This window comes from Berkeleyomyces rouxiae (genome assembly GCF_048999995.1).
Source record: "Berkeleyomyces rouxiae strain 22BRR77 chromosome Unknown BrBRR77_ptg000012l, whole genome shotgun sequence".
In the NCBI taxonomy this organism is placed as follows: domain Eukaryota; kingdom Fungi; phylum Ascomycota; class Sordariomycetes; order Microascales; family Ceratocystidaceae; genus Berkeleyomyces; species Berkeleyomyces rouxiae.
In genome coordinates, this window is record NW_027396502.1 from 944,135 (window position 1) to 970,657 (window position 26,523).

The 26,523-nt window shown below is 54.1% G+C and overlaps 6 protein-coding genes across 6 annotated transcripts; 3 read left to right on the forward strand and 3 right to left on the reverse strand.

Annotated features, from left to right (window-relative positions):
• Positions 1–329: 329 nt before the first annotated feature.
• On the forward strand, positions 330–5,128 carry BROUX77_007564 (uncharacterized protein; the record flags this gene model as incomplete). The annotated part of the gene is made up of 2 exons (XM_073752672.1): positions 330–1,451; positions 1,745–5,128. 2 exons carry the CDS (start codon positions 330–332, stop codon positions 5,126–5,128), a joined length of 4,506 nt encoding a protein of 1,501 aa, XP_073601857.1.
• Positions 5,129–5,882: 754 nt separating this feature from the next.
• Positions 5,883–8,294, reverse strand: BROUX77_007565 (uncharacterized protein; the record flags this gene model as incomplete). Its single annotated transcript, XM_073752673.1, has 3 exons — positions 5,883–5,979; positions 6,048–7,687; positions 8,268–8,294. The coding sequence occupies 3 exons, from the start codon at positions 8,292–8,294 to the stop codon at positions 5,883–5,885; spliced, it is 1,764 nt and encodes a 587-aa protein (XP_073601858.1).
• A 444-nt stretch (positions 8,295–8,738) lies between these two features.
• BROUX77_007566 (uncharacterized protein) lies at positions 8,739–13,537 on the reverse strand (the record flags this gene model as incomplete). Its single annotated transcript, XM_073752675.1, has 2 exons — positions 8,739–12,122; positions 12,416–13,537. 2 exons carry the CDS (start codon positions 13,535–13,537, stop codon positions 8,739–8,741), a joined length of 4,506 nt encoding a protein of 1,501 aa, XP_073601859.1.
• A 1,577-nt stretch (positions 13,538–15,114) lies between these two features.
• Positions 15,115–15,864, forward strand: BROUX77_007567 (uncharacterized protein; the record flags this gene model as incomplete). The annotated part of the gene is made up of 1 exon (XM_073752676.1): positions 15,115–15,864. One exon carries the CDS (start codon positions 15,115–15,117, stop codon positions 15,862–15,864), a length of 750 nt encoding a protein of 249 aa, XP_073601860.1.
• Positions 15,865–16,396: 532 nt separating this feature from the next.
• BROUX77_007568 (uncharacterized protein) lies at positions 16,397–16,942 on the forward strand (the record flags this gene model as incomplete). Its single annotated transcript, XM_073752677.1, has 1 exon — positions 16,397–16,942. One exon carries the CDS (start codon positions 16,397–16,399, stop codon positions 16,940–16,942), a length of 546 nt encoding a protein of 181 aa, XP_073601861.1.
• Positions 16,943–17,175: 233 nt separating this feature from the next.
• Positions 17,176–25,831, reverse strand: BROUX77_007569 (uncharacterized protein; the record flags this gene model as incomplete). Its single annotated transcript, XM_073752678.1, has 5 exons — positions 17,176–18,188; positions 18,793–19,332; positions 19,849–21,759; positions 22,216–24,323; positions 24,663–25,831. The coding sequence occupies 5 exons, from the start codon at positions 25,829–25,831 to the stop codon at positions 17,176–17,178; spliced, it is 6,741 nt and encodes a 2,246-aa protein (XP_073601862.1).
• Positions 25,832–26,523: the final 692 nt, after the last annotated feature.

The window sequence follows — 26,523 nt, forward strand, 5'->3', positions numbered from 1 at the left end:
GCCTCAGTTGTTCTACCCAGGCAGTATAAAGAGCTGCTGCTCTCTCCTAGTTTTAGTTAGTTCTTTCTTCTTCTCTCCATCGCAATATATCTGTTTCTGCCCTTCTACGTCCTTTTACGACTTGGCCCCTTACATCATATTGCGATCTTCTTTTTCGCTACAGCCCTACAGTTCTACAGTTCTACAGTTCTTTACAGCCACAGGTACAGATACAGCTTTTACAGATTGCATTGCCCCTACAGTTCTCAACAGTCTTATCGTTTATTTTCCCCAAACCCGTTATCAATCTTCATCACACATTATTTTTTACTGTTACACAAACTCTCAACATGAGTGGCCGCACCACCGACGACATGCGGGCCGCTTACGCAAGCTCCCCTGTCCCCAGTGTCGACAGCACTGAGGACAAATATGCTCAACGGTTCGCCAAGCTGGAGAGCAAGTTTGCCAAGATGCTGGCTATGCTGGAGAACCAGAGCGAAGCCGCCCAGCAGGCAGCCGCCCAAACCCAAGCCTCCCAAGCAGCGCTTGCTACCGCCACCGCTGCTGCTGCCGCCGCCGCCTCAGCGGCTGGTAACGAGAATGGTCGCGCAAAACTGCGCTACAAGATTCCCTCGCTGAGTTCCACCGAGCCCGAGGAATTTGACGCCTGGTTCGACCAGGTCCTGGAAATATGGCACTGCGAGCGTGGCCATGTGGCCGACCGAGACTTCATCGTCTCGATCTATGCCCAGGCCGAGGGTTTGGCCCGCAGCCGCATGCGGTCAATCAAGACCCGACTAACAGACGACGGCCCCGTTTCCTGCGACCGGTTCCTTCAAGAGCTGCAGGGAGCGTTTGAGGACAAAGTTGCCGTAGATAAGGCACAAGACCAGCTCTCGCGGTTAAAGCAGAGAGGCAGAAGGATCGAGGTCCATCTGCAGGAGTTTGAGGACCTGCTGACCCGCGCCAAAGCTCTGGACGCGGCGGACTCACAGAAGATTAGGTGGCTGAAGGACAGCCTCGACACGCCCATTCGGGAATACGTGGCGAACTCGTTCCCTCCCCGGGTCTTCTCGGAGTACTTAGACCGGGTCGTGTTAGCTGCCGAGGAACTGCGGCAGCGTAAGCTCGATGCCGAGTCGACTTCTGGCCGCCGCTCCGGTTATTACCCGTCCGCCCCCGCTGCCCACCGCCATCCCGACGCCATGGACTGGGAACGAACCCGTCGCGTTGCCCCCCAGCCTACTCGTGCGCCTGCTGCCCGCCGCACTGCCCGCTGGGCGAGTGAAGAGGAACGAGAGAGACGTCGTCGCGCTGGCCTCTGCATCCGCTGTGGCGCCTCAGGTCACTTTGTACGGGAATGCCCCTACGATGTGCCTCCCAACCGGAACGCGCCTCCTGCCCGTGTCCGCGGTGTACACGTGCCCACGCCGCCGCAGCTAGACGATGACCTGGATGCCGATTTCGGTGTCGTACAGTTGCCCACTGCTCAGTCGGAAAACTGAGACCCTCCGGTGACAGTCGCCCCCGGAGGGGTAAGAACAAGAAGGGAACGTCCCCTTTGCTTGTGAGAGGCTCCTTATCTGTTGACGTTGTAATCAACGGCTCTCACAACTCAGTAGCTTTAGTCGATACCGGAAATACAGTCTCCTTGATCATATCCCAGGCCCTCGTGAAACGATTGAAACTACCTTGTTCTGCGCTGCAAACTTCCCTTTCCCTAAAACCTTTTAATGACCAACCTTCTTCTGTGGCCACTCAGGCTGCCCGCTTCGAGCTGGATCTCGGCGGCCTCCGGGAAGAAGTCCTTGCCCTTGTCGTACCCGACATTTATGATGACGAACTTCTTATTGGATACCCGTGGCTGAGCCACCACAACGCCCTAATAGACTGCAACCGGCACCGTTTGGTGCTCCCCCACTTCTCCGTCCCTCGCTCTGTTTCGACCATTCGGAACTTGGACACCCCTACGGAATTGAAAGCTGCACGTGTCAGCAAGATCTTGCACCAGGACTTGAAGGTCTTTGCTGCGAGCATACAGGATATCAACAAAGCATTGGAAAAGTTGGCCCGAGAGAACGAGCCTGTTACAGATGACTGGAAGGAAAAGGTTCCCAGTTGGATAGACCCACAGAATGTTGTTGCTTTTGACCCAGAAGCACTCTACACGCGCCGCCTCCCGCCGCTGCGTCCCGGGATGAACCACGAGATTCATCTAACTGTCCCTGACTCGGAAGCTCCCTGGGGACCACTGTACAGCCTTTCCCACGATGAGTTGATAGTACTGCGCCAAACGTTACTGAACCTACTGAACAAGAAGTTCATTCGAATGAGTAGTTCCACTGCTGCTGCCCCCATCCTGTTCGTCAAGAAACCTGGCGGTGGACTTAGATTCTGCGTGGACTACCGTCTGTTGAACAAGCTGATGAAGAAGGATAGATACCCGTTACCCAACTTCAAGGAAACACTACGCCAAATCAGCCGTTCAAAGTGGTTCACTAAGCTTGACGTCGTTGCAGCGTTCCATAATATCCGTATCGAGCCAGGCCACGAATGGAAGACCGCTTTCCGTACGCGCCTGGGCTCCTTTGAATGGAACGTGATGCCGTTTGGTTTGTCCAATGCTCCTGCCCAATTCCAACGCTTCCTGAATTCCGTATTGCAAGAGTACCTCGACCTGTTTTGTTCTGCTTACGTTGATGACATCCTAGTGTACACCGATGGCTCCCTCGACGAGCACAAGGAACAAGTTAACCACGTCCTAGCCAAGCTCGTGAAGGCCGGACTGACGGTTGACATCGACAAGTGCGAGTTCGGTGTACAAGAAGTCAAGTACCTGGGCTACATCATCAAGCCTGGAAAAGCAACAATGGATCCTGCCAAGGTGCAAGCAGTGAAAGACTGGCCCGTACCCAGTTCCAAGAAAGAGCTCCGTGGCTTCCTAGGATTTGCCAATTTTTACCGCCCGTTCATCAAGAACTTTGCCGAAGTAGCCGTCCCTCTCACTTCACTGACTGGTCACCTAGTTCCCTTCGTCTGGTCTCCAGAATGCCAAGCTGCCTTCTCGTCACTCAAAGATCTCTTCTGTGCTTCGCCCGTCTTGCGCCTCTTCGACCACTCTCTGCCAACAACTGTCGAAGCTGACTCTTCAGGCTACAGCACTGGAGCTGTCCTATTGCAGCAGCATCCAGATGGCCTGTTTCCATGTGCCTACATCAGCCAGAAGCTGTCTCCTGCCGAGTCCAACTATGAGATCCATGACAAAGAAATGTTGGCAATTGTCCGAGCCCTGAAAGAGTGGAGAGGAGAGTTACGTGGCGCCCAGGGACCCATCCGAGTGTTAACAGACCACAAGAACTTGTTGCATTTTACCTCTGCGCAACAGTTAACAGAGAGGCAAGCTCGTTGGGCTAACCTGCTAAGCGAGTTTGACCTAACACTGGAACACCGTCCCGGGAAACTGTCCCCACTGCCCGATGCTCTCTCCCGTCTTCACATGCCTTCAGGTCCCGATGATCCCCGCCTACAAGCTCGCAACCAACAGCTCCTCCAGTGTTTGCCCGACGGTGCCCTGAAAGTCAGATCTGCTCGCGTTACACTGCCATCCCCGTTCCGTAAGGAAGCCCTCAGTACACTGTGGGAACAAGCATTGTCAGCCGACTCTGACTATGCGGCAGCATGCGCAGTGGTTGCCTCTCAGGCGCCCAAATGGCCAGACAGCTTGAAGACTAATTGGCGAGTGTCACTGTCCGAATGCTCATTGGACTCCGAAGGTCGACTGCGATACAGATCAAGATTGTGGGTACCCCAGTGGGAACCTCTGAGGACAGCCTTGCTACAAGAGATTCACGATTCCGTGACACTAGTCCACCCCGGCCAAAGAATCATGTGTCAGGAAGTTTCCAAGACTTACTTCTGGCCGCACTACACAGCGGATGTCAAACGGTTCTGCCGCAACTGCGAAATCTGCGGTAGCACGAACGTCATGCGCCAGCTCAAGCAAGGTCTCCTGAAGCCCCTTCCGGTACCTGACCGCATCTGGCGTGACATTGGCATAGATCTGATTGGCCCTCTCCCGCCGTGCAAGAAGGAAGGAAAAGTCTACAAGCACGTCATGACGGTGGTGGACCATCTGTCCAAGGGTGTCATCCTTATAGCCTGCCGCAGCCTGGATATCGAGTATCTTGCCAGCCGTTTCTTGGAAGTCTACTACCCTCGCCATGGTCTTCCTAACAGCATTGCTTCTGACCGCCAATTTGCCAACATGTTCTGGAAACGACTCTGTACCACCCTGAAGATCGATCGTCGTCTGTCCACCGCTTACCACCCACAGACCAACGGGGCCACTGAGAGGACAAATGCTGAGGTGAAGACAAAGATGGCCAAACTCCTACACGACCGCTCAGACTGGCTAGACTGCCTGCCAATTGTGGAGTTTGCCCTGAACGCAGCCCCAGCGGCTTCAACAGAGACGTCCCCGTTCACGTTGTCCCACGGCTATAGTCCTGACTTGGTTGAGCTGCAGCCCGACGCCATTGCCCCCCTAGCAGCCCCCGTTGCAGCCAACACGAGTCCCATAGCTCAAGCAACAAGAATCCTGAAGAGCTTGGCAGACCACACGGATTGGGCCAAAGCCTCTCTCAGCGCCGCCAAGTCTGCTATGGAGGAACAGTCGAACAGACACAGACAACCACATCGACGTTTCCAGCCCGGCGACTGGGTTTGGTTGGCAAAAAGCTCCCATACTGTGCAGCAAGAAGGCCCAGGCAAGCGACTCCGGCCAAGATACCAGAAGCTCCAGGTCTTAGAGGCTGTAGGCTCCCACAGCTACCGTCTTGACCTGAAGGGTGCCAGAGGACACGACGTGTTTCATGCCGACAGATTGAAATACCACCCGAACGACCCTTGGCCCTCACAAGACCCGCACGTATCGAGCCCCGGACCAGTCGAGATCGATGGCTTTGAGGAATACGAAGTCGAGAAGATCCTGGAACACCGGCCAGCCACGAGAGACGAACCAGCCCAGTACTTGGTGAAATGGGTTGGTTGGCGAGATCCCACTTGGGAACCTACAGAGGCGCTGGAAGAAACGGCTGCTTTAGAAGAATTCTTGCGAGCGCAGGAGACTGCCGACGTTGAGGTGTGAGTGCCGTGGCGAGAGGACTGCTTGAGTCCGAAGTTTGATTGAAGGAGCTGCGAGTTCCACGGTTGTTGCACAGGGTCTATTTCCCTTTCCTTTGACATTTTTTTTGTTTCTCCACTGTCTGTTCCACTCCTTGTTCGTTCTGTTGTCGTTTACCGATGATTAGTTGCTTGTTGTTTGCTATTCCCTTTGTTGTTTTCAGTTGGTGTCCACCTTCCTGTTGTTTTCTTTTTTTGTGTTACACGGCCATGGGAGGATGGGAAGAAAGAGAAGGAGGCTGATGTTAGGGTCTGGGAGACCCGGGTCAAGGCTTTGCCTGATTGCCCGAGTTGAAGCCGGTGTGGCTTGAGCAACGGTGGTTCGAGTGTCGGTGGTCCGAGTCCGCAAAGGCCCGACTACTGACGGTCCGAATACAAGTGGCCCAACCGGCCTTGATCCGAACGCCCGATGACTCACCACGTTTGGGTCAATCAGGTAGGCCTCAGTTGTTCTACCCAGGCAGTATAAAGAGCTGCTGCTCTCTCCTAGTTTTAGTTAGTTCTTTCTTCTTCTCTCCATCGCAATATATCTGTTTCTGCCCTTCTACGTCCTTTTACGACTTGGCCCCTTACACAAGTATCGTGGGTCGCCAGTCTTTCGTGCAGGTAGTTCCGTCATAAAATCGATACCGAGTTCCGAGTGTGGTCGTTCAGGGATAGGCAGTGGTCGTAAGAGTCCCTTCTTTCTTTCTCGCCATACTTTGGATCGTCCACACACGTCACAATTGGCGCAGAATTGGCGCACCTCTCTTGAAATGCCAGGCCAAAAGAATTCCCGGGACAGAATCGCAAGCGTGCCGTCTCGACCTGGGTGTCCTGTGACATGTGAGTCGTGTGTTTTCTGGATCAGCGCAGTTCGCAATGGTTCCCAGTCAGGCACGAACAGTTTGTGCCGATATACTAGAGCGCCGCGCTCGTCGAACTCGCATTCCGCTATAGAGATCGTGACTTTTCTCGAGATGGTAGGAGGAAAACTTCGTTCGCCACTGGCCAACGCTTGGTACATGAGTGCAATATCCGAATCCTTCGTCTTAGCTGTATCCCATAGTTCCTGCAGGTGGAGTTGCGCGAAAAGCTGCGCACCGTTAGGGATCCGGTCCGCGGGTTGGGTAACGTGGGCCGGGGTCATCGTTACTGCTGCATCTGGTGACACCCAATGGTCCTTGACAAGTCTCATGATCCGAGATTTTAACCTGTCGTCGTCTTCGCCTTGAGGAATGTCTTGTTCTCGTCTGCTAAGGGCGTCTGGTTTACCACTTTTGCTTCCTGATCGGAACTCAAGCTGGAAGTCGTATTCTGAAAGCTTCTGGGACCACCGAACCTGCCGCTCTGAAAGTTTCCGTGTCGTCATAAAGTATTGCAGGTTCTTGTGGTCGGTCAATATTTTGAAGGGGGCGCCAAGACTCTTCAATTCGCCCCTCCACTCTTCCAAGCACTTCACAACTGCCAGGAGCTCTTTGTCGTGAATCTCATAGTTGACCTCGGCAGGGGACAGCTTCTTGGAAAAGAATGCTACTGGGCGCAGTTCGCCTTCGTCGTCCACTTGGGATAGAGTTCCTCCCAGGGCCCATCCAGAACAGTCGCATTCCACGATCGTCTTCCTGTCTTCGTCCCACATCGCCAGAACCGGGGCGGTAATAAAAAGGTTCTTCAGCGTCTCGAAAGCTCGTTCTTCGACTGGGCCCCAGGTCCATGCGGTGCCTTTCTTCGTTAGCCTGACTAGTGGAGCCGCCACGTCGCTGAAGGAATCGATAAACTGGCGGTAAAAATTTGCGAATCCTATAAAACTTCGAACGCCCTTGACATTGGTGGGTGGCGTCCATTCTCGTATGGCAGCGACCTTTGCTGGGTCGACTTTGACACCTTTGCCTGCTTGGATGATGAAACCTAGGTACTTTGTTTCAAAAACTGCGAATTCGCACTTGTCGATGTCTAAACGGAGACCTGCATTTCCCAATTTCTTGATGACGAGGTTAACTTTTTCCATGTGGTCTGCGTAGGTGCCGTCGGTGTAAATCAGGACGTCGTCAATATACGCGGAGCAGAAGTCGTCCAAATATTCTTGCAGGGTTGAATTGATATACCGTTGAAAGGTTGCAGGGGCTCCGGTGAGTCCAAAAGGCGTCACCAGCCATTCAAAAAGTCCAAAACGTGTGCGGAAGGCCGTTTTCCATTCATCTCCCTCTTTTATGCGAATCTTGTGGAAAGCGGCACGAACATCGACCTTTGTGAAGTACTTCGCCTTAGACAACGCTCGTAGTGTCTCACTGATCAAAGGAAGCGGGTATCGGTCTTTTTCAGTAATGGCGTTAATGCCGCGGTAGTCAACGCAAAAGCGCAACCCTCCTCCAGGCTTACGTACGAAAAGAACAGGCGCGCCGCCGGGAGAGCTGCTGGCTCGAATCCAATTCCTGTCCAGATGGTCCGAGAGGGTTTTCCGTAAGACTAACAGCTCGTGTTGGGGTTGCACCCTTAAGGACCGACGGAAGCCCGACACCAACACTAACGGCGTATCCTCGAAGGACTAGTCCGGCGCTGGTACGGCAAAACTAATGCCAGACCAGAACCAAGATTAACGGCACTTCCTAGAGGAACTAGTTGTCGTCGCCGCCGATCGTCGGTTGCCTCCCTTTCCAACAGGATAAATAGTCGCATTGTTTCTACACCATTTAGAGAGTTTAGTTTTGTTCTTCAATTCGAGATCTTTGTCCCTCTGTGTCCCTTTCTGTGAAGATCCAGCTTAGCGTAATCACACCTTAACATCATCTCGAATTCTCAAACCCCCCTTTCCCTTTTCCTTTTTTTTTTTTTTTTTATTTTTCCTTAAGTCACTCTTATCTTTCCTTTTTTTTTACTTTACCGCCGACCCGACGAGGGATCGAGATATATTTTTACTTTTCTTTTACTTTGCCATTTGAATATCCACAGCGGCCAAACCCTATGGCCCCAAACTATTTTGCACCCTCTGTAAGGGGCCAAGTCGTAAAAGGACGTAGAAGGGCAGAAACAGATATATTGCGATGGAGAGAAGAAGAAAGAACTAACTAAAACTAGGAGAGAGCAGCAGCTCTTTATACTGCCTGGGTAGAACAACTGAGGCCTACCTGATTGACCCAAACGTGGTGAGTCATCGGGCGTTCGGATCAAGGCCGGTTGGGCCACTTGTATTCGGACCGTCAGTAGTCGGGCCTTTGCGGACTCGGACCACCGACACTCGAACCACCGTTGCTCAAGCCACACCGGCTTCAACTCGGGCAATCAGGCAAAGCCTTGACCCGGGTCTCCCAGACCCTAACATCAGCCTCCTTCTCTTTCTTCCCATCCTCCCATGGCCGTGTAACACAAAAAAAGAAAACAACAGGAAGGTGGACACCAACTGAAAACAACAAAGGGAATAGCAAACAACAAGCAACTAATCATCGGTAAACGACAACAGAACGAACAAGGAGTGGAACAGACAGTGGAGAAACAAAAAAAATGTCAAAGGAAAGGGAAATAGACCCTGTGCAACAACCGTGGAACTCGCAGCTCCTTCAATCAAACTTCGGACTCAAGCAGTCCTCTCGCCACGGCACTCACACCTCAACGTCGGCAGTCTCCTGCGCTCGCAAGAATTCTTCTAAAGCAGCCGTTTCTTCCAGCGCCTCTGTAGGTTCCCAAGTGGGATCTCGCCAACCAACCCATTTCACCAAGTACTGGGCTGGTTCGTCTCTCGTGGCTGGCCGGTGTTCCAGGATCTTCTCGACTTCGTATTCCTCAAAGCCATCGATCTCGACTGGTCCGGGGCTCGATACGTGCGGGTCTTGTGAGGGCCAAGGGTCGTTCGGGTGGTATTTCAATCTGTCGGCATGAAACACGTCGTGTCCTCTGGCACCCTTCAGGTCAAGACGGTAGCTGTGGGAGCCTACAGCCTCTAAGACCTGGAGCTTCTGGTATCTTGGCCGGAGTCGCTTGCCTGGGCCTTCTTGCTGCACAGTATGGGAGCTTTTTGCCAACCAAACCCAGTCGCCGGGCTGGAAACGTCGATGTGGTTGTCTGTGTCTGTTCGACTGTTCCTCCATAGCAGACTTGGCGGCGCTGAGAGAGGCTTTGGCCCAATCCGTGTGGTCTGCCAAGCTCTTCAGGATTCTTGTTGCTTGAGCTATGGGACTCGTGTTGGCTGCAACGGGGGCTGCTAGGGGGGCAATGGCGTCGGGCTGCAGCTCAACCAAGTCAGGACTATAGCCGTGGGACAACGTGAACGGGGACGTCTCTGTTGAAGCCGCTGGGGCTGCGTTCAGGGCAAACTCCACAATTGGCAGGCAGTCTAGCCAGTCTGAGCGGTCGTGTAGGAGTTTGGCCATCTTTGTCTTCACCTCAGCATTTGTCCTCTCAGTGGCCCCGTTGGTCTGTGGGTGGTAAGCGGTGGACAGACGACGATCGATCTTCAGGGTGGTACAGAGTCGTTTCCAGAACATGTTGGCAAATTGGCGGTCAGAAGCAATGCTGTTAGGAAGACCATGGCGAGGGTAGTAGACTTCCAAGAAACGGCTGGCAAGATACTCGATATCCAGGCTGCGGCAGGCTATAAGGATGACACCCTTGGACAGATGGTCCACCACCGTCATGACGTGCTTGTAGACTTTTCCTTCCTTCTTGCACGGCGGGAGAGGGCCAATCAGATCTATGCCAATGTCACGCCAGATGCGGTCAGGTACCGGAAGGGGCTTCAGGAGACCTTGCTTGAGCTGGCGCATGACGTTCGTGCTACCGCAGATTTCGCAGTTGCGGCAGAACCGTTTGACATCCGCTGTGTAGTGCGGCCAGAAGTAAGTCTTGGAAACTTCCTGACACATGATTCTTTGGCCGGGGTGGACTAGTGTCACGGAATCGTGAATCTCTTGTAGCAAGGCTGTCCTCAGAGGTTCCCACTGGGGTACCCACAATCTTGATCTGTATCGCAGTCGACCTTCGGAGTCCAATGAGCATTCGGACAGTGACACTCGCCAATTAGTCTTCAAGCTGTCTGGCCATTTGGGCGCCTGAGAGGCAACCACTGCGCATGCTGCCGCATAGTCAGAGTCGGCTGACAATGCTTGTTCCCACAGTGTACTGAGGGCTTCCTTACGGAACGGGGATGGCAGTGTAACGCGAGCAGATCTGACTTTCAGGGCACCGTCGGGCAAACACTGGAGGAGCTGTTGGTTGCGAGCTTGTAGGCGGGGATCATCGGGACCTGAAGGCATGTGAAGACGGGAGAGAGCATCGGGCAGTGGGGACAGTTTCCCGGGACGGTGTTCCAGTGTTAGGTCAAACTCGCTTAGCAGGTTAGCCCAACGAGCTTGCCTCTCTGTTAACTGTTGCGCAGAGGTAAAATGCAACAAGTTCTTGTGGTCTGTTAACACTCGGATGGGTCCCTGGGCGCCACGTAACTCTCCTCTCCACTCTTTCAGGGCTCGGACAATTGCCAACATTTCTTTGTCATGGATCTCATAGTTGGACTCGGCAGGAGACAGCTTCTGGCTGATGTAGGCACATGGAAACAGGCCATCTGGATGCTGCTGCAATAGGACAGCTCCAGTGCTGTAGCCTGAAGAGTCAGCTTCGACAGTTGTTGGCAGAGAGTGGTCGAAGAGGCGCAAGACGGGCGAAGCACAGAAGAGATCTTTGAGTGACGAGAAGGCAGCTTGGCATTCTGGAGACCAGACGAAGGGAACTAGGTGACCAGTCAGTGAAGTGAGAGGGACGGCTACTTCGGCAAAGTTCTTGATGAACGGGCGGTAAAAATTGGCAAATCCTAGGAAGCCACGGAGCTCTTTCTTGGAACTGGGTACGGGCCAGTCTTTCACTGCTTGCACCTTGGCAGGATCCATTGTTGCTTTTCCAGGCTTGATGATGTAGCCCAGGTACTTGACTTCTTGTACACCGAACTCGCACTTGTCGATGTCAACCGTCAGTCCGGCCTTCACGAGCTTGGCTAGGACGTGGTTAACTTGTTCCTTGTGCTCGTCGAGGGAGCCATCGGTGTACACTAGGATGTCATCAACGTAAGCAGAACAAAACAGGTCGAGGTACTCTTGCAATACGGAATTCAGGAAGCGTTGGAATTGGGCAGGAGCATTGGACAAACCAAACGGCATCACGTTCCATTCAAAGGAGCCCAGGCGCGTACGGAAAGCGGTCTTCCATTCGTGGCCTGGCTCGATACGGATATTATGGAACGCTGCAACGACGTCAAGCTTAGTGAACCACTTTGAACGGCTGATTTGGCGTAGTGTTTCCTTGAAGTTGGGTAACGGGTATCTATCCTTCTTCATCAGCTTGTTCAACAGACGGTAGTCCACGCAGAATCTAAGTCCACCGCCAGGTTTCTTGACGAACAGGATGGGGGCAGCAGCAGTGGAACTACTCATTCGAATGAACTTCTTGTTCAGTAGGTTCAGTAACGTTTGGCGCAGTACTATCAACTCATCGTGGGAAAGGCTGTACAGTGGTCCCCAGGGAGCTTCCGAGTCAGGGACAGTTAGATGAATCTCGTGGTTCATCCCGGGACGCAGCGGCGGGAGGCGGCGCGTGTAGAGTGCTTCTGGGTCAAAAGCAACAACATTCTGTGGGTCTATCCAACTGGGAACCTTTTCCTTCCAGTCATCTGTAACAGGCTCGTTCTCTCGGGCCAACTTTTCCAATGCTTTGTTGATATCCTGTATGCTCGCAGCAAAGACCTTCAAGTCCTGGTGCAAGATCTTGCTGACACGTGCAGCTTTCAATTCCGTAGGGGTGTCCAAGTTCCGAATGGTCGAAACAGAGCGAGGGACGGAGAAGTGGGGGAGCACCAAACGGTGCCGGTTGCAGTCTATTAGGGCGTTGTGGTGGCTCAGCCACGGGTATCCAATAAGAAGTTCGTCATCATAAATGTCGGGTACGACAAGGGCAAGGACTTCTTCCCGGAGGCCGCCGAGATCCAGCTCGAAGCGGGCAGCCTGAGTGGCCACAGAAGAAGGTTGGTCATTAAAAGGTTTTAGGGAAAGGGAAGTTTGCAGCGCAGAACAAGGTAGTTTCAATCGTTTCACGAGGGCCTGGGATATGATCAAGGAGACTGTATTTCCGGTATCGACTAAAGCTACTGAGTTGTGAGAGCCGTTGATTACAACGTCAACAGATAAGGAGCCTCTCACAAGCAAAGGGGACGTTCCCTTCTTGTTCTTACCCCTCCGGGGGCGACTGTCACCGGAGGGTCTCAGTTTTCCGACTGAGCAGTGGGCAACTGTACGACACCGAAATCGGCATCCAGGTCATCGTCTAGCTGCGGCGGCGTGGGCACGTGTACACCGCGGACACGGGCAGGAGGCGCGTTCCGGTTGGGAGGCACATCGTAGGGGCATTCCCGTACAAAGTGACCTGAGGCGCCACAGCGGATGCAGAGGCCAGCGCGACGACGTCTCTCTCGTTCCTCTTCACTCGCCCAGCGGGCAGTGCGGCGGGCAGCAGGCGTACGGGTAGGCTGGGGGGCAACGCGACGGGTTCGTTCCCAGTCCATGGCGTCGGGATGGCGGTGGGCAGCGGGGGCGGACGGGTAATAACCGGAGCGGCGGCCAGAAGTCGACTCGGCATCGAGCTTACGCTGCCGCAGTTCCTCGGCAGCTAACACGACCCGGTCTAAGTACTCCGAGAAGACCCGGGGAGGGAACGAGTTCGCCACGTATTCCCGAATGGGCGTGTCGAGGCTGTCCTTCAGCCACCTAATCTTCTGTGAGTCCGCCGCGTCCAGAGCTTTGGCGCGGGTCAGCAGGTCCTCAAACTCCTGCAGATGGACCTCGATCCTTCTGCCTCTCTGCTTTAACCGCGAGAGCTGGTCTTGTGCCTTATCTACGGCAACTTTGTCCTCAAACGCTCCCTGCAGCTCTTGAAGGAACCGGTCGCAGGAAACGGGGCCGTCGTCTGTTAGTCGGGTCTTGATTGACCGCATGCGGCTGCGGGCCAAACCCTCGGCCTGGGCATAGATCGAGACGATGAAGTCTCGGTCGGCCACATGGCCACGCTCGCAGTGCCATATTTCCAGGACCTGGTCGAACCAGGCGTCAAATTCCTCGGGCTCGGTGGAACTCAGCGAGGGAATCTTGTAGCGCAGTTTTGCGCGACCATTCTCGTTACCAGCCGCTGAGGCGGCGGCGGCAGCAGCAGCGGTGGCGGTAGCAAGCGCTGCTTGGGAGGCTTGGGTTTGGGCGGCTGCCTGCTGGGCGGCTTCGCTCTGGTTCTCCAGCATAGCCAGCATCTTGGCAAACTTGCTCTCCAGCTTGGCGAACCGTTGAGCATATTTGTCCTCAGTGCTGTCGACACTGGGGACAGGGGAGCTTGCGTAAGCGGCCCGCATGTCGTCGGTGGTGCGGCCACTCATGTTGAGAGTTTGTGTAACAGTAAAAAATAATGTGTGATGAAGATTGATAACGGGTTTGGGGAAAATAAACGATAAGACTGTTGAGAACTGTAGGGGCAATGCAATCTGTAAAAGCTGTATCTGTACCTGTGGCTGTAAAGAACTGTAGAACTGTAGAACTGTAGGGCTGTAGCGAAAAAGAAGATCGCAATATGATGTAAGGGGCCAAGTCGTAAAAGGACGTAGAAGGGCAGAAACAGATATATTGCGATGGAGAGAAGAAGAAAGAACTAACTAAAACTAGGAGAGAGCAGCAGCTCTTTATACTGCCTGGGTAGAACAACTGAGGCCTACCTGATTGACCCAAACGTGGTGAGTCATCGGGCGTTCGGATCAAGGCCGGTTGGGCCACTTGTATTCGGACCGTCAGTAGTCGGGCCTTTGCGGACTCGGACCACCGACACTCGAACCACCGTTGCTCAAGCCACATCGGCTTCAACTCGGGCAATCAGGCAAAGCCTTGACCCGGGTCTCCCAGACCCTATGTAAGGGGCCAAGTCGTAAAAGGACGTAGAAGGGCAGAAACAGATATATTGCGATGGAGAGAAGAAGAAAGAACTAACTAAAACTAGGAGAGAGCAGCAGCTCTTTATACTGCCTGGGTAGAACAACTGAGGCCTACCTGATTGACCCAAACGTGGTGAGTCATCGGGCGTTCGGATCAAGGCCGGTTGGGCCACTTGTATTCGGACCGTCAGTAGTCGGGCCTTTGCGGACTCGGACCACCGACACTCGAACCACCGTTGCTCAAGCCACACCGGCTTCAACTCGGGCAATCAGGCAAAGCCTTGACCCGGGTCTCCCAGACCCTAACAACTTGATGGTCATTGTGGACCGACTTACTGGAGCTGTCAGCTTGGAGGCCATGACAACTATGGCAGCCGGTCGCTGTGGTGCAGTGGTATAGCACCTGGCAAGGCTTTTCGGTTGGCTACCGAGAAGTCGTAGGTTCGATTCCTACCAGTGACGCCAATTTTCTACGAGCAGTCAACCTTAACTGGGGCACTTGGGGTTAGTGCTGCTCGTTGGAAATTCATACCAAAAGCTATTCATGTATTTCCTTTCTGTCATAACTTGGGGATTATATTTGTGGGATCTTAGATGTAACTGCCTCCCTGCCAGGGGATTGGAGTATATTATGTATAGTAGCTAGCTTGTTTGAGATTCCGTTAAACCTTGATTCGTGTATAGTATTAATATACACCTCGCCATAACCCTGTCAGGTTCCATGCGAGTAATGAATAAAAAAAAAAAAAAAAAAAACTATGGCAGCCGAAAAGTGTGCAGAGCGGTTCGTACACTGCCACTGGAAACACCACGGCTTCCCTCACGCCTTAACATCAGACCGTGGAAGCAATTGGACGAGCGAATTTTGGACCAAGTTGTGCGAACTGACAGGGATCGAACAGAGACTGTCAACTGCCTTCCACCCAGAAACCGACGGGGCGACAGAAAGGATGAACCAGGAAGTGTTGGCCTACCTACGAGCATTCATTACCTATTCACAATACGACTGGCCCGACCTGCTACCATCCGCTATGTTAGCAATCAACAACCGAAACACTTCGACAGGAATGAGCCCCTTTTTCCTCACGCACGGCTACCATGTCAGTCCAATTCAGCAGGTCATCGCCGATCAGGCTCTTCACGGAGTTTTGGAGGCCACAGATGCGGAGAAGTTCGTTCAAAAGCTACGCGAAGGTTGGGAACTGGCACAAGCAGCAATGGCCACCCGTCAACAGGAAATGGAAGACCAGGCAAACAGATCACGTGGTGCCCAGGAACGCTTCGAAGTGGGTGACCTTGTATGGTTAAAACTCAAAAATATCAGCACTCCGCAACTGTTGAAGAAGCTTGCTTGGGCCAATGCCAAGTACCGCGTCACGAAAGTGGTTTCTCCCCATGTGGTCGAGCTTGATGTACCAACAAACATCCATCCCCGCTTCCATGTCGACCTCCTTAAACGAGCACCGAACAACCCGTTGCCCTCCCAAGAAACAGACGATGCCCAGCCTCCACACATTGAAGAGAACGACTACGGCGAGCCTGAATTTTTGGTCGAACAAATCCTGAGAAGTCGACGAAGACGCATTGGAAGGGGATTTCGAAGAGAACTACTGGTTAAATGGGTTGGATACGCAGAGCCCGATTGGAGACCACGAGCCGACTTTGAGGAGACTGAAGCACTGGACACCTTTGAAGCGAAGTTTGGAGACGACGATGACGTTGGTGAACCAGAGGCCGGTGCGCGGACAGGGCCACCCACACAGAGGAGAAGAGGGGGGTAATGTTACGGGTTGAGAACCCGTGGTTGGATCAGACAGAGCTGATCCAGTGCTTTCGAATGCAGGTCGTTTCACCGAATTTGGACAAGGTTTCGGATGAACTTCGGCAACTCTTCGGAGGCTTCGGAGAGCTCGGACCGGGTCGGACTTGAGGTCCGTGGGTAGGATTCGCCTAATCCGGCAGGATGCAAAAAGGTCCGAAGTGTTCCGAGGGAAACTGAGGGATTCCGACGGGATCGGAGTTAACCTCGAGTTATCGCCGAAAACTCGGACATAAGGAGCTCACGGAGGGATATTGAGCCGATCGGGAACTTGCATTTGTAAGCACAAAAATGTCTATATAGTAGACCCAAATCCGCTGTTTAGTTTAGTCTTTCTTCTACCTTTTTCTCTCCATCAAAAGATAATAAACAGCATCCTGGTCATAACTGCAAGACTCTCTTGTACTTAGTGAACCGCTCACATTTCCCCCGCCACTGCCGGCCACAACTGGCTCGCCAAGCACCGCGACGCAACCGCGTTCGCCCAGGCCTCCATGGCATTCGCCCTTGAAACACAGGAACGACATGCCAACCGGGGACGCCAGGCAGCGGAAACTTTCAAAGTCGGCGACCGAGTCTACCTGCGTCTGCGCAACGTGCGCACCATCCGCCCCTCGAAGACACTCGACTGGCTTGCCTTGCCCTACCGCGTTATCCAAGTCGTCGGTACGCACGCTGTCAAACTAGACACGCCCACCGGTATCCACCCCGTCTTCCACGTGAGTCTTGTCCGCCGCGCCCATGATGACCCTCTGCCTTCCCAAGTCTTAGCCAACCCGGAACAACCTGCAATCGCGCCCGAAGAAGCCTCCGGCGATTTAGTGGCTGGCGAGTACCTTGTCGACGAGATCCTACAACACAAGGTCGTCGACAAACGTCACAAAGTGCTCGTCCAGTGGACTGGATGGGCAGAGCCAACATGGGAACCCTTGTCACACGTCCTAGACACAGCAGCGCTCGAGAGATACGAGCAGACCCACGAGTGCCCCTGGAAGTTGCCAGCAGTCCCCCGGAGGAGAGGGAGGAGGAGGCGATTGTAACGATCTATGGATCGAGGTAGGCTCAGGCTCCGCCCTCACCGCTGTTTACACCGCCGTCCACACCGCCTTGCACACCGCCGTTACTCACCGCCTGCCAAACCCGTGTGCACACCGTCGTTGTCAAGGGTACGCGTCATACCTCTACCGCGCGTATATAGATAGTGTTGTTTCCGCCCGTTTTCTTGTACATTAGTCTTTTCTCTTTATCTGTTTCTTAATTTATTTCTGCTGTTCTAAAAGCGTTCTCCTTTAGACCGTAAAGCCTTACACTTGGCGAGCCAGTTGTGGCCGGCAGTGGCGGGGGAAACGGTGGAGCCTGGTTCGTGGTCGGTAGTCATGTCAAGGGGGTCAATGTTGTAACCATGGGTGAAGAAAAAAGGGGAAAGGCCAGTGGCAGTAGCGGTGCGATTGTTCAGGGCGACCTGGGCTTGGGGGAGAAGTGCAGCCCAGTCGTCTTGCAGGAAAACAGTGAAGGCACGGAGGTAGGTCTCGATCTCCTGGTTGGAGCGCTCTTGGGCGCCGTCGGTCTCGGGATGGAACGCAGTGGAGAGGCGGCGGGTGATGGAGAGCTGGCGACAGACTTCTGTCCAGAATAAACCGGTGAACTGGGGACCTCGGTCGGACGTGATGGCGCGGGGTAGACCATGGTGGGCAAAGACGTGTGTGATGAAGGCTCTGGCTACGTCAGAGGCAGTATACGATTTCAGCGGTATCAAGATTTTACTCTTTGACAGCCGGTCTGTAATACCTAAGATAGTAGTGCAGCCTTCGGACTCAGGGAGACCGACGATGAAATCCATGGCGAGTTCTTGCCAGGCACGGTCCGGGACGGGCAGGGGCTTCAGGAGGCCACGCTTCTGGTCGCGCCAAATCTTGCTTTTACCGCAAGTGTCGCAATTACCAACGAAGCGGCGGACATCGTCAGAGAGGCCAGGCCAAGCGTAGGAGCGGCTGACTAGATCACGGGTTGCTGATCCTCCAGGGTGACCGGTGAGCGTGGAGTCGTGGACTTGCTGGATGATACGAGTGCGGAGGGGCTCGTAGTACGGGATCCACAGGCGGTCACGCCAGAGGAGACGGGTGGCGGAGTCGAGGGTACACTCGCTGATCTGCCAAGGAAGGCCCCACTCGTTGGGGAACGAGCGGGCTTGTTCTTGGACAGCTTGTCGCGCTTGCCAATAACGTTCGTTACGGGTAAGTGCCGAGTGCCAGAGGGTCTGGAGTTCCGGGTCAGCAAAAGGGGCATCTAGGGCAGCGTGGTCGAGGGTCAGGGTTCCTTCGGGGTCTTTTTTTTTTTTTTTTTTTTATTCATTACTCGCATGGAACCTGATAGGGTTATGGCGAGGTGCAGTAAATCTACACATAGCAAGGTACAATAAAACAAAATCCAAACTCCAACAAAACTCAACGACAAAGGAAATACGTCGTGTTCGACACAGTAATTTGTCCAAAGACACAAGCACCAACTCCTCCTCACTCCTCAACTTCCTCCACTCTCCTCCCACCACTACTTTCTCTTGTCCCCACACCTTCTACCCAGGCCTTCGTGCAAAAACCCGTCTTGCGAACAAACTTCAGCAGCACCTCGGTTCCGTTATTCTTTTTTTTTTTTTTTTTTATTCATTACTCGCATGGAACCTGACAGGGTTATGGCGAGGTGTATATTAATACTATACACGAATCAAGGTTTAACGGAATCTCAAACAAGCTAGCTACTACACATAATATACTCCAAACCCCTGGCAGGGAGGCAGTTACATCTAAGATCCCACAAATATAATCCCCAAGTTATGACAGAAAGGAAATACATGAATAGCTTTTGGTATGAATTTCCAACGAGCAGCACTAACCCCAAGTGCCCCAGTCAAGGTTGACTGCTCGTAGAAAATTGGCGTCACTGGTAGGAATCGAACCTACGACTTCTCGGTAGCTAACTGAAAAGCCTTGCCAGGTGCTATACCACTGCACCACAGCGACGGTTCCGTTATTCGTATTGAAGAGCGTCGGGAGATCTAGCGACTTAGGACTCAATGCCATGGCCATCTCTTGACGCTCTGCAGAAAATGCGGCGCAGTGCAGCAGCACATGCTCAACGCTCTCGCTTTCATGTTCTTGACAACGGCGGCACCGGTCCGAGTCCGTCTTCTTGATGAGCAGCAGATAGGGCAACAAGTTGCCTTTACCCACCTTCATCTGGAAGTACGCCGAGGTTAGCCATCTTGGTCCGGAAACCTTGGGCGCCTTAGCACGGAGAACTGGATCACCACCGATGGTACGCAGGTAGTGCGAGCCATGGGAGGGACCAGCGGCGGTGTCTCGCTCAAAAGCCCAGAGAGTCTCCCACTTGTCCATGGTAAACCTCCTAACCCTGGCGAAGACACTGCCAGTCGCTGTGGTGCAGTGGTATAGCACCTGGCAAGGCTTTTCGGTTGGCTACCGAGAAGTCGTAGGTTCGATTCCTACCAGTGACGCCAATTTTCTACGAGCAGTCAACCTTAACTGGGGCACTTGGGGTTAGTGCTGCTCGTTGGAAATTCATACCAAAAGCTATTCATGTATTTCCTTTCTGTCATAACTTGGGGATTATATTTGTGGGATCTTAGATGTAACTGCCTCCCTGCCAGGGGATTGGAGTATATTATGTATAGTAGCTAGCTTGTTTGAGATTCCGTTAAACCTTGATTCGTGTATAGTATTAATATACACCTCGCCATAACCCTATCAGGTTCCATGCGAGTAATGAATAAAAAAAAAAAAAAAAAAAAAGAAGACACTGCCCAGTGAGCTGAACTTGCGTTCATCATCACTCTCGAGAGCCTGGCGTGCAACCGCGTCTGCAATCTCGTTCCCCGCTATGCCCATGTGCCCGGGACACCACATCACCGTGACTGGCGACGTGAATGTACCGAGGACGCGGCGGGCCTGCCACGCGAAGTGGCCGTGCTTGCGGAGCCGCGCAATGGCAGCTTGGCTGTCGACAAACACATAGCAGGGGCGAGCTTGCTTTGTTATTTTTTCTGTTTTGGCGAGGAGCGTGAGTGCCTCCACGATGGCGGCGCTCTCGCAGTCTGCAACCTCCACATCTTGCAGTCGATGACTGACTTTCGTTTTGATTTCACCGGTTTTGGTATCGACCACGCACGCTGCAAGCGAGCACCTGGAGCCTTCTTTGGAGCCGTCCGTATACACGGTGACGGCATCGTTCGGAAGTCTTGACAAGAACTGGGCATGCCTGACGGCAGCGTCCTCCTTGGGTCCAGGGTCGACGACGATGGAGATGCGGTCGGTCAGTGGCGGCTGCCAGGGACTATCCCACTCCTGTCGGCGACGTTCTCGTCTCCACATGCCTGCCACCAATGGCTTCAACTCGCGCATGATGCAGCCGAGTCGAGTCTTGACACTCATGTTATGCCCCAGGAGAGGCAGGTCTGAGTCATCGGGGGCAAGCTCGTCCTTGTCGGGTTGGGACGCAACACGGACGGGATGGTTGCGTTGGAGGCGGAGAGTGCGAGCGGCGTAGGCCATGCGTGCTTTGGCGAATCGAATAGAGGGGGGCGGGAGGCCGGCCTCGACTTCGACGGCGCGTGTTGGTGAACCGCGGAATGTACCTAGGATACGGGCGGCAGCTTGGCTTTGCAGTTTCTGGTATACCCTTTGCAGACTGAGCTGGGGTTTTGACGGGTCATACCAGAGAATTGATCCGTAATCGGCGACGGTACCCACACAGGAGATGTAGAGCTGACGGAGTGCCGCGATGGACAGTCCACGCGTGTTCGAAGCGAGCCGAAGCAAGCCGCGGAACGCGATCTCAGCCTTTTGGGTCCGTGCCTGGACGTGCTGTTTAAACGAAAGTCTGTTGTCGAAATGGAAACCTAGCCACTTGACCATCTTTTGGGGACGCACAGTGACATCACCTACTCGGACAGTTTGGGAGGCCCATTTTGCAGCATCGGTGTAGTGGATCAGCTCAGTTTTGCTCTCTTCAAACTCAATGCCGTAGTCGCGAGCCTTGGCCCGCAGCTCCGTCACGAGTTCTTCGAGAAGCGCCGCCGAACGCCTCGGGCTTTTGGACGCCACGGTTACGCTGAAGTCGTCTATATACGACAGCTGAAGTTGTGGTGTGTCGCCGGCCACCCGAGCCACTATATGCCGAGCATACAACAGGAAGAGTAGAGGACTGATGGGGGAACCTTGGGGGATGCCGATGTTAACCGGGGTCATCGGAAACGGCTGACCCTCGATGTGCAGGCCGACAGTACGGTCCTGGAGGAACGAAGCAACCCATTTTCGGAACACCAGGGGAAGACCGAGCTCACGTAAGCTGCGCATCAAGTAGGGCTTTGACACGTGGTCGAAAGCGCCCTTGACGTCAAGGAAGAGAGTGCTTGGAACGAGCTTCATCTCCTTGACCTTCTGCAGGTGGCTGACGTATACGAGAGCGGCGTCCATGGCTGAACGCTGTTTGCGGCCTCCGAGTTGAGTGTCGTCTAGAAGCGAGCTGTCATGGCAATTAGCGAGGTACCCTAAGCGGGTCGCAAAGACTTTCTCGAGCACTTTGCCTAGACAGTTGAGCAGTGAGATGATGCGGTAGGACTTTACGACTGAATAATCAGCCTTTCCGTCTTTCGCGAGCACAATCCCAGTAGCTTGCTTCCAGAGTGTGGGGTGTATTCCGAGGCGAGACAGGGCTTTGTAGACGGAGAGAAAGGGCGCGGGATGGGCCTCAAAGGCGATCTGGATGATCTTGGCGTTCATGCCGTCGGGCCCGGGGGCCTTCTTGGCGTTGGCGGACATGATTGCCTCCTTGATCTCGTGGTCTGTAAGGTCAGGCCAGGGGTATTGTAAGGCTTTACGGTCTAAAGGAGAACGCTTTTAGAACAGCAGAAATAAATTAAGAAACAGATAAAGAGAAAAGACTAATGTACAAGAAAACGGGCGGAAACAACACTATCTATATACGCGCGGTAGAGGTATGACGCGTACCCTTGACAACGACGGTGTGCACACGGGTTTGGCAGGCGGTGAGTAACGGCGGTGTGCAAGGCGGTGTGGACGGCGGTGTAAACAGCGGTGAGGGCGGAGCCTGAGCCTACCTCGATCCATAGATCGTTACAATCGCCTCCTCCTCCCTCTCCTCCGGGGGACTGCTGGCAACTTCCAGGGGCACTCGTGGGTCTGCTCGTATCTCTCGAGCGCTGCTGTGTCTAGGACGTGTGACAAGGGTTCCCATGTTGGCTCTGCCCATCCAGTCCACTGGACGAGCACTTTGTGACGTTTGTCGACGACCTTGTGTTGTAGGATCTCGTCGACAAGGTACTCGCCAGCCACTAAATCGCCGGAGGCTTCTTCGGGCGCGATTGCAGGTGGTTCCGGGTTGGCTAAGACTTGGGAAGGCAGAGGGTCATCACGGGCGCGGCGGACAAGACTCACGTGGAAGACGGGGTGGATACCGGTGGGCGTGTCTAGTTTGACAGCGTGCGTACCGACGACTTGGATAACGCGGTAGGGCAAGGCAAGCCAGTCGAGTGTCTTCGAGGGGCGGATGGTGCGCACGTTGCGCAGACGCAGGTAGACTCGGTCGCCGACTTTGAAAGCTTCCGCTGCCTGGCGTCCCCGGTTGGCATGTCGTTCCTGTGTTTCAAGGGCGAATGCCATGGAGGCCTGGGCGAACGCGGTTGCGTCGCGGTGCTTGGCGAGCCAGTTGTGGCCGGCAGTGGCGGGGGAAACGGTGGAGCCTGGTTCGTGGTCGGTAGTCATGTCAAGGGGGTCAATGTTGTAACCATGGGTGAAGAAAAAAGGGGAAAGGCCAGTGGCAGTAGCAGTGCGATTGTTCAGGGCGACCTGGGCTTGGGGGAGAAGTGCAGCCCAGTCGTCTTGCAGGAAAACAGTGAAGGCACGGAGGTAGGTCTCGATCTCCTGGTTGGAGCGCTCTTGGGCGCCGTCGGTCTCGGGATGGAACGCAGTGGAGAGGCGGCGGGTGATGGAGAGCTGGCGACAGACTTCTGTCCAGAATAAACCGGTGAACTGGGGACCTCGGTCGGACGTGATGGCGCGGGGTAGACCATGGTGGGCAAAGACGTGTGTGATGAAGGCTCTGGCTACGTCAGAGGCAGTATACGATTTCAGCGGTATCAAGATTTTACTCTTTGACAGCCGGTCTGTAATACCTAAGATAGTAGTGCAGCCTTCGGACTCAGGGAGACCGACGATGAAATCCATGGCGAGTTCTTGCCAGGCACGGTCCGGGACGGGCAGGGGCTTCAGGAGGCCACGCTTCTGGTCGCGCCAAATCTTGCTTTTACCGCAAGTGTCGCAATTACCAACGAAGCGGCGGACATCGTCAGAGAGGCCAGGCCAAGCGTAGGAGCGGCTGACTAGATCACGGGTTGCTGATCCTCCAGGGTGACCGGTGAGCGTGGAGTCGTGGACTTGCTGGATGATACGAGTGCGGAGGGGCTCGTAGTACGGGATCCACAGGCGGTCACGCCAGAGGAGACGGGTGGCGGAGTCGAGGGTACACTCGCTGATCTGCCAAGGAAGGCCCCACTCGTTGGGGAACGAGCGGGCTTGTTCTTGGACAGCTTGTCGCGCTTGCCAATAACGTTCGTTATGGGTAAGTGCCGAGTGCCAGAGGGTCTGGAGTTCCGGGTCAGCAAAAGGGGCATCTAGGGCAGCGTGGTCGAGGGTCAGGGTTCCTTCGGGGTCTTTGTCAGGCTCTTTAGCCCAAACAGCGGCGGCAATGACGAAGTCGGGCCCGTCAGGGCGGAGAACTTGGTGGACACGGGACTGGAGGCGTTCATCGGAGAGGTCTTGGGGCAGGTCTTGGTCGCGGCGGGAAAGGGCATCGGAGGTCACTTGAGTAACGCCGGGTCGATGAATTAACCGAAAGTCGAACTCGGACAATTCATGGGCCCAGCGGCGTTGGCGTTCTGACAGGGTTCTTTGCTTCTGGAAGTACAAAAGGTTCTGGTGGTCGGTGTGTACTTCGAACGGGATGCCAGCGAGGTAGGAGCGCCAAGCGCGGAGGCAGGAGTGGATGGCCAACATTTCCTTATCGTGGATAGGATAGTTGACTTCCGCTGGGCTGAGCTTTCGCGAGAAGTAAGCAACAGGACGCCAAAGAGAATCAGCACCTTGCTGTCTGAGGGAACCTCCCAGGGCCCAGCCGGAAGCATCGGCTTCAACGATGGTGGGGAGGTCAGGGTCAAAGGTGGCAAGGAGCGGGGCAGAGACAAGGGCCTTCTTCAAAGCTTCAAACGAACGGAGTTGTTCGTCTTCCCACTTGAAGGGTTGATCCTTCTTGGTCAGCAGAGTCAGGGGAGCAGCGACGGTGGAGTATTCGGGGACAAAACAGCGGTAGAAGTTGGCAAACCCAAGAAAACTACGGACTCCGCGGACAGACGTGGGAGCCTCCCATTCCTGGATAGCCTTGACTTTTTTTTTTTTTTTTTTTATTCATTACTCGCATGGAACCTGATAGGGTTATGGCGAGGTGCAGTAAATCTACACATAGCAAGGTACAATAAAACAACATCCAAACTCCAGCAAAAATCAACGACAAAGGAAATACGTCGTGGTCGACACAGTAATTTGTCCAAAGACACAAGCACCAACTCCTCCTCACTCCTCAACTTCCTCCACTCTCCTCCCACCACTACTTTCTCTTCTCCCCACACCTTCTACCCAGGCCTTCGTGCAAAAACCCGTCTTGCGAACAAACTTCAGCAGCACCTCGGTTCCGTTATTCGTATTGAAGAGCGTCGGGAGATCTAGCGACTTAGGACTCAATGCCATGGCCATCTCTTGACGCTCTGCAGAAAATGCGGCGCAGTGCAGCAGCACATGCTCAACGCTCTCGCTTTCATGTTCTTGACAACGGCGGCACCGGTCCGAGTCCGTCTTCTTGATGAGCAGCAGGTAGGGCAACAAGTTGCCTTTACCCACCTTCATCTGGAAGTACGCCGAGGTTAGCCATCTTGGTCCGGAAACCTTGGGCGCCTTAGCACGGAGAACTGGATCACCACCGATGGTACGCAGGTAGTGCGAGCCATGGGAGGGACCAGCGGCGGTGTCTCGCTCAAAAGCCCAGAGAGTCTCCCACTTGTCCATGGTAAACCTCCTAACCCTGGCGAAGACACTGCCCAGTGAGCTGAACTTGCGTTCATCATCACTCTCGAGAGCCTGGCGTGCAACCGCGTCTGCAATCTCGTTCCCCGCTATGCCCATGTGCCCGGGACACCACATCACCGTGACTGGCGACGTGAATGTACCGAGGACGCGGCGGGCCTGCCACGCGAAGTGGCCGTGCTTGCGGAGCCGCGCAATGGCAGCTTGGCTGTCGACAAACACATAGCAGGGGCGAGCTTGCTTTGTTATTTTTTCTGTTTTGGCGAGGAGCGTGAGTGCCTCCACGATGGCGGCGCTCTCGCAGTCTGCAACCTCCACATCTTGCAGTCGATGACTGACTTTCGTTTTGATTTCACCGGTTTTGGTATCGACCACGCACGCTGCAAGCGAGCACCTGGAGCCTTCTTTGGAGCCGTCCGTATACACGGTGACGGCATCGTTCGGAAGTCTTGACAAGAACTGGGCATGCCTGACGGCAGCGTCCTCCTTGGGTCCAGGGTCGACGACGATGGAGATGCGGTCGGTCAGTGGCGGCTGCCAGGGACTATCCCACTCCTGTCGGCGACGTTCTCGTCTCCACATGCCTGCCACCAATGGCTTCAACTCGCGCATGATGCAGCCGAGTCGAGTCTTGACACTCATGTTATGCCCCAGGAGAGGCAGGTCTGAGTCATCGGGGGCAAGCTCGTCCTTGTCGGGTTGGGACGCAACACGGACGGGATGGTTGCGTTGGAGGCGGAGAGTGCGAGCGGCGTAGGCCATGCGTGCTTTGGCGAATCGAATAGAGGGGGGTATTACGGATAGGGCCCGAAGAAAGGATTAGGGTTCCGGGTACAGCCAACGACTCGGGACAATGATAGGTTCCTGAGGTGGACAGTCGGGCCTGTGGAGGAAGACGTCAGTTAGACAGAGTGCTAAGACGTATGGTCGGTTGAGATGAAGAGGCAACACACAACTTAGATGGCTATTCTGAGAATAGAGCGGCACAAAGAGGAAGGAGGAGGAACAATCACACACTTCAAAGAAGAAGAAAGGTTGAACTGCAAAGAAAGCAAGAACAGAATGGTATAAAGAAGAAGAAGAAGGTAAGCAAGTGCATGTGATTGTTAAGCTTGGAGAACAAGAGTAAACCTGATCAACTCAGGGCAGGAGACGACGATATTTATGTTGTCGGCGCTCCTGACAAAACTCTGTCTTCCCAAGCTAGAAACAATCAACATCTAACTACGAACAAAAGATAAGTCTCGTGTAAACAAGACGTAACAGGTTCGTAACAATCGAACCAGATAACAACCCCCACCTAAGCACGCAATGGCAATTGCAACAAGAAAACTCCGCAGCAGCAGAACAACGTCTATCAGAGCACCCGTGCTCAGCACATCCCACGACAACCTCATATCCGTTGATCAACTCACGATCTACACAGACCAACCTGTGCCATAAGCGCATCTTCA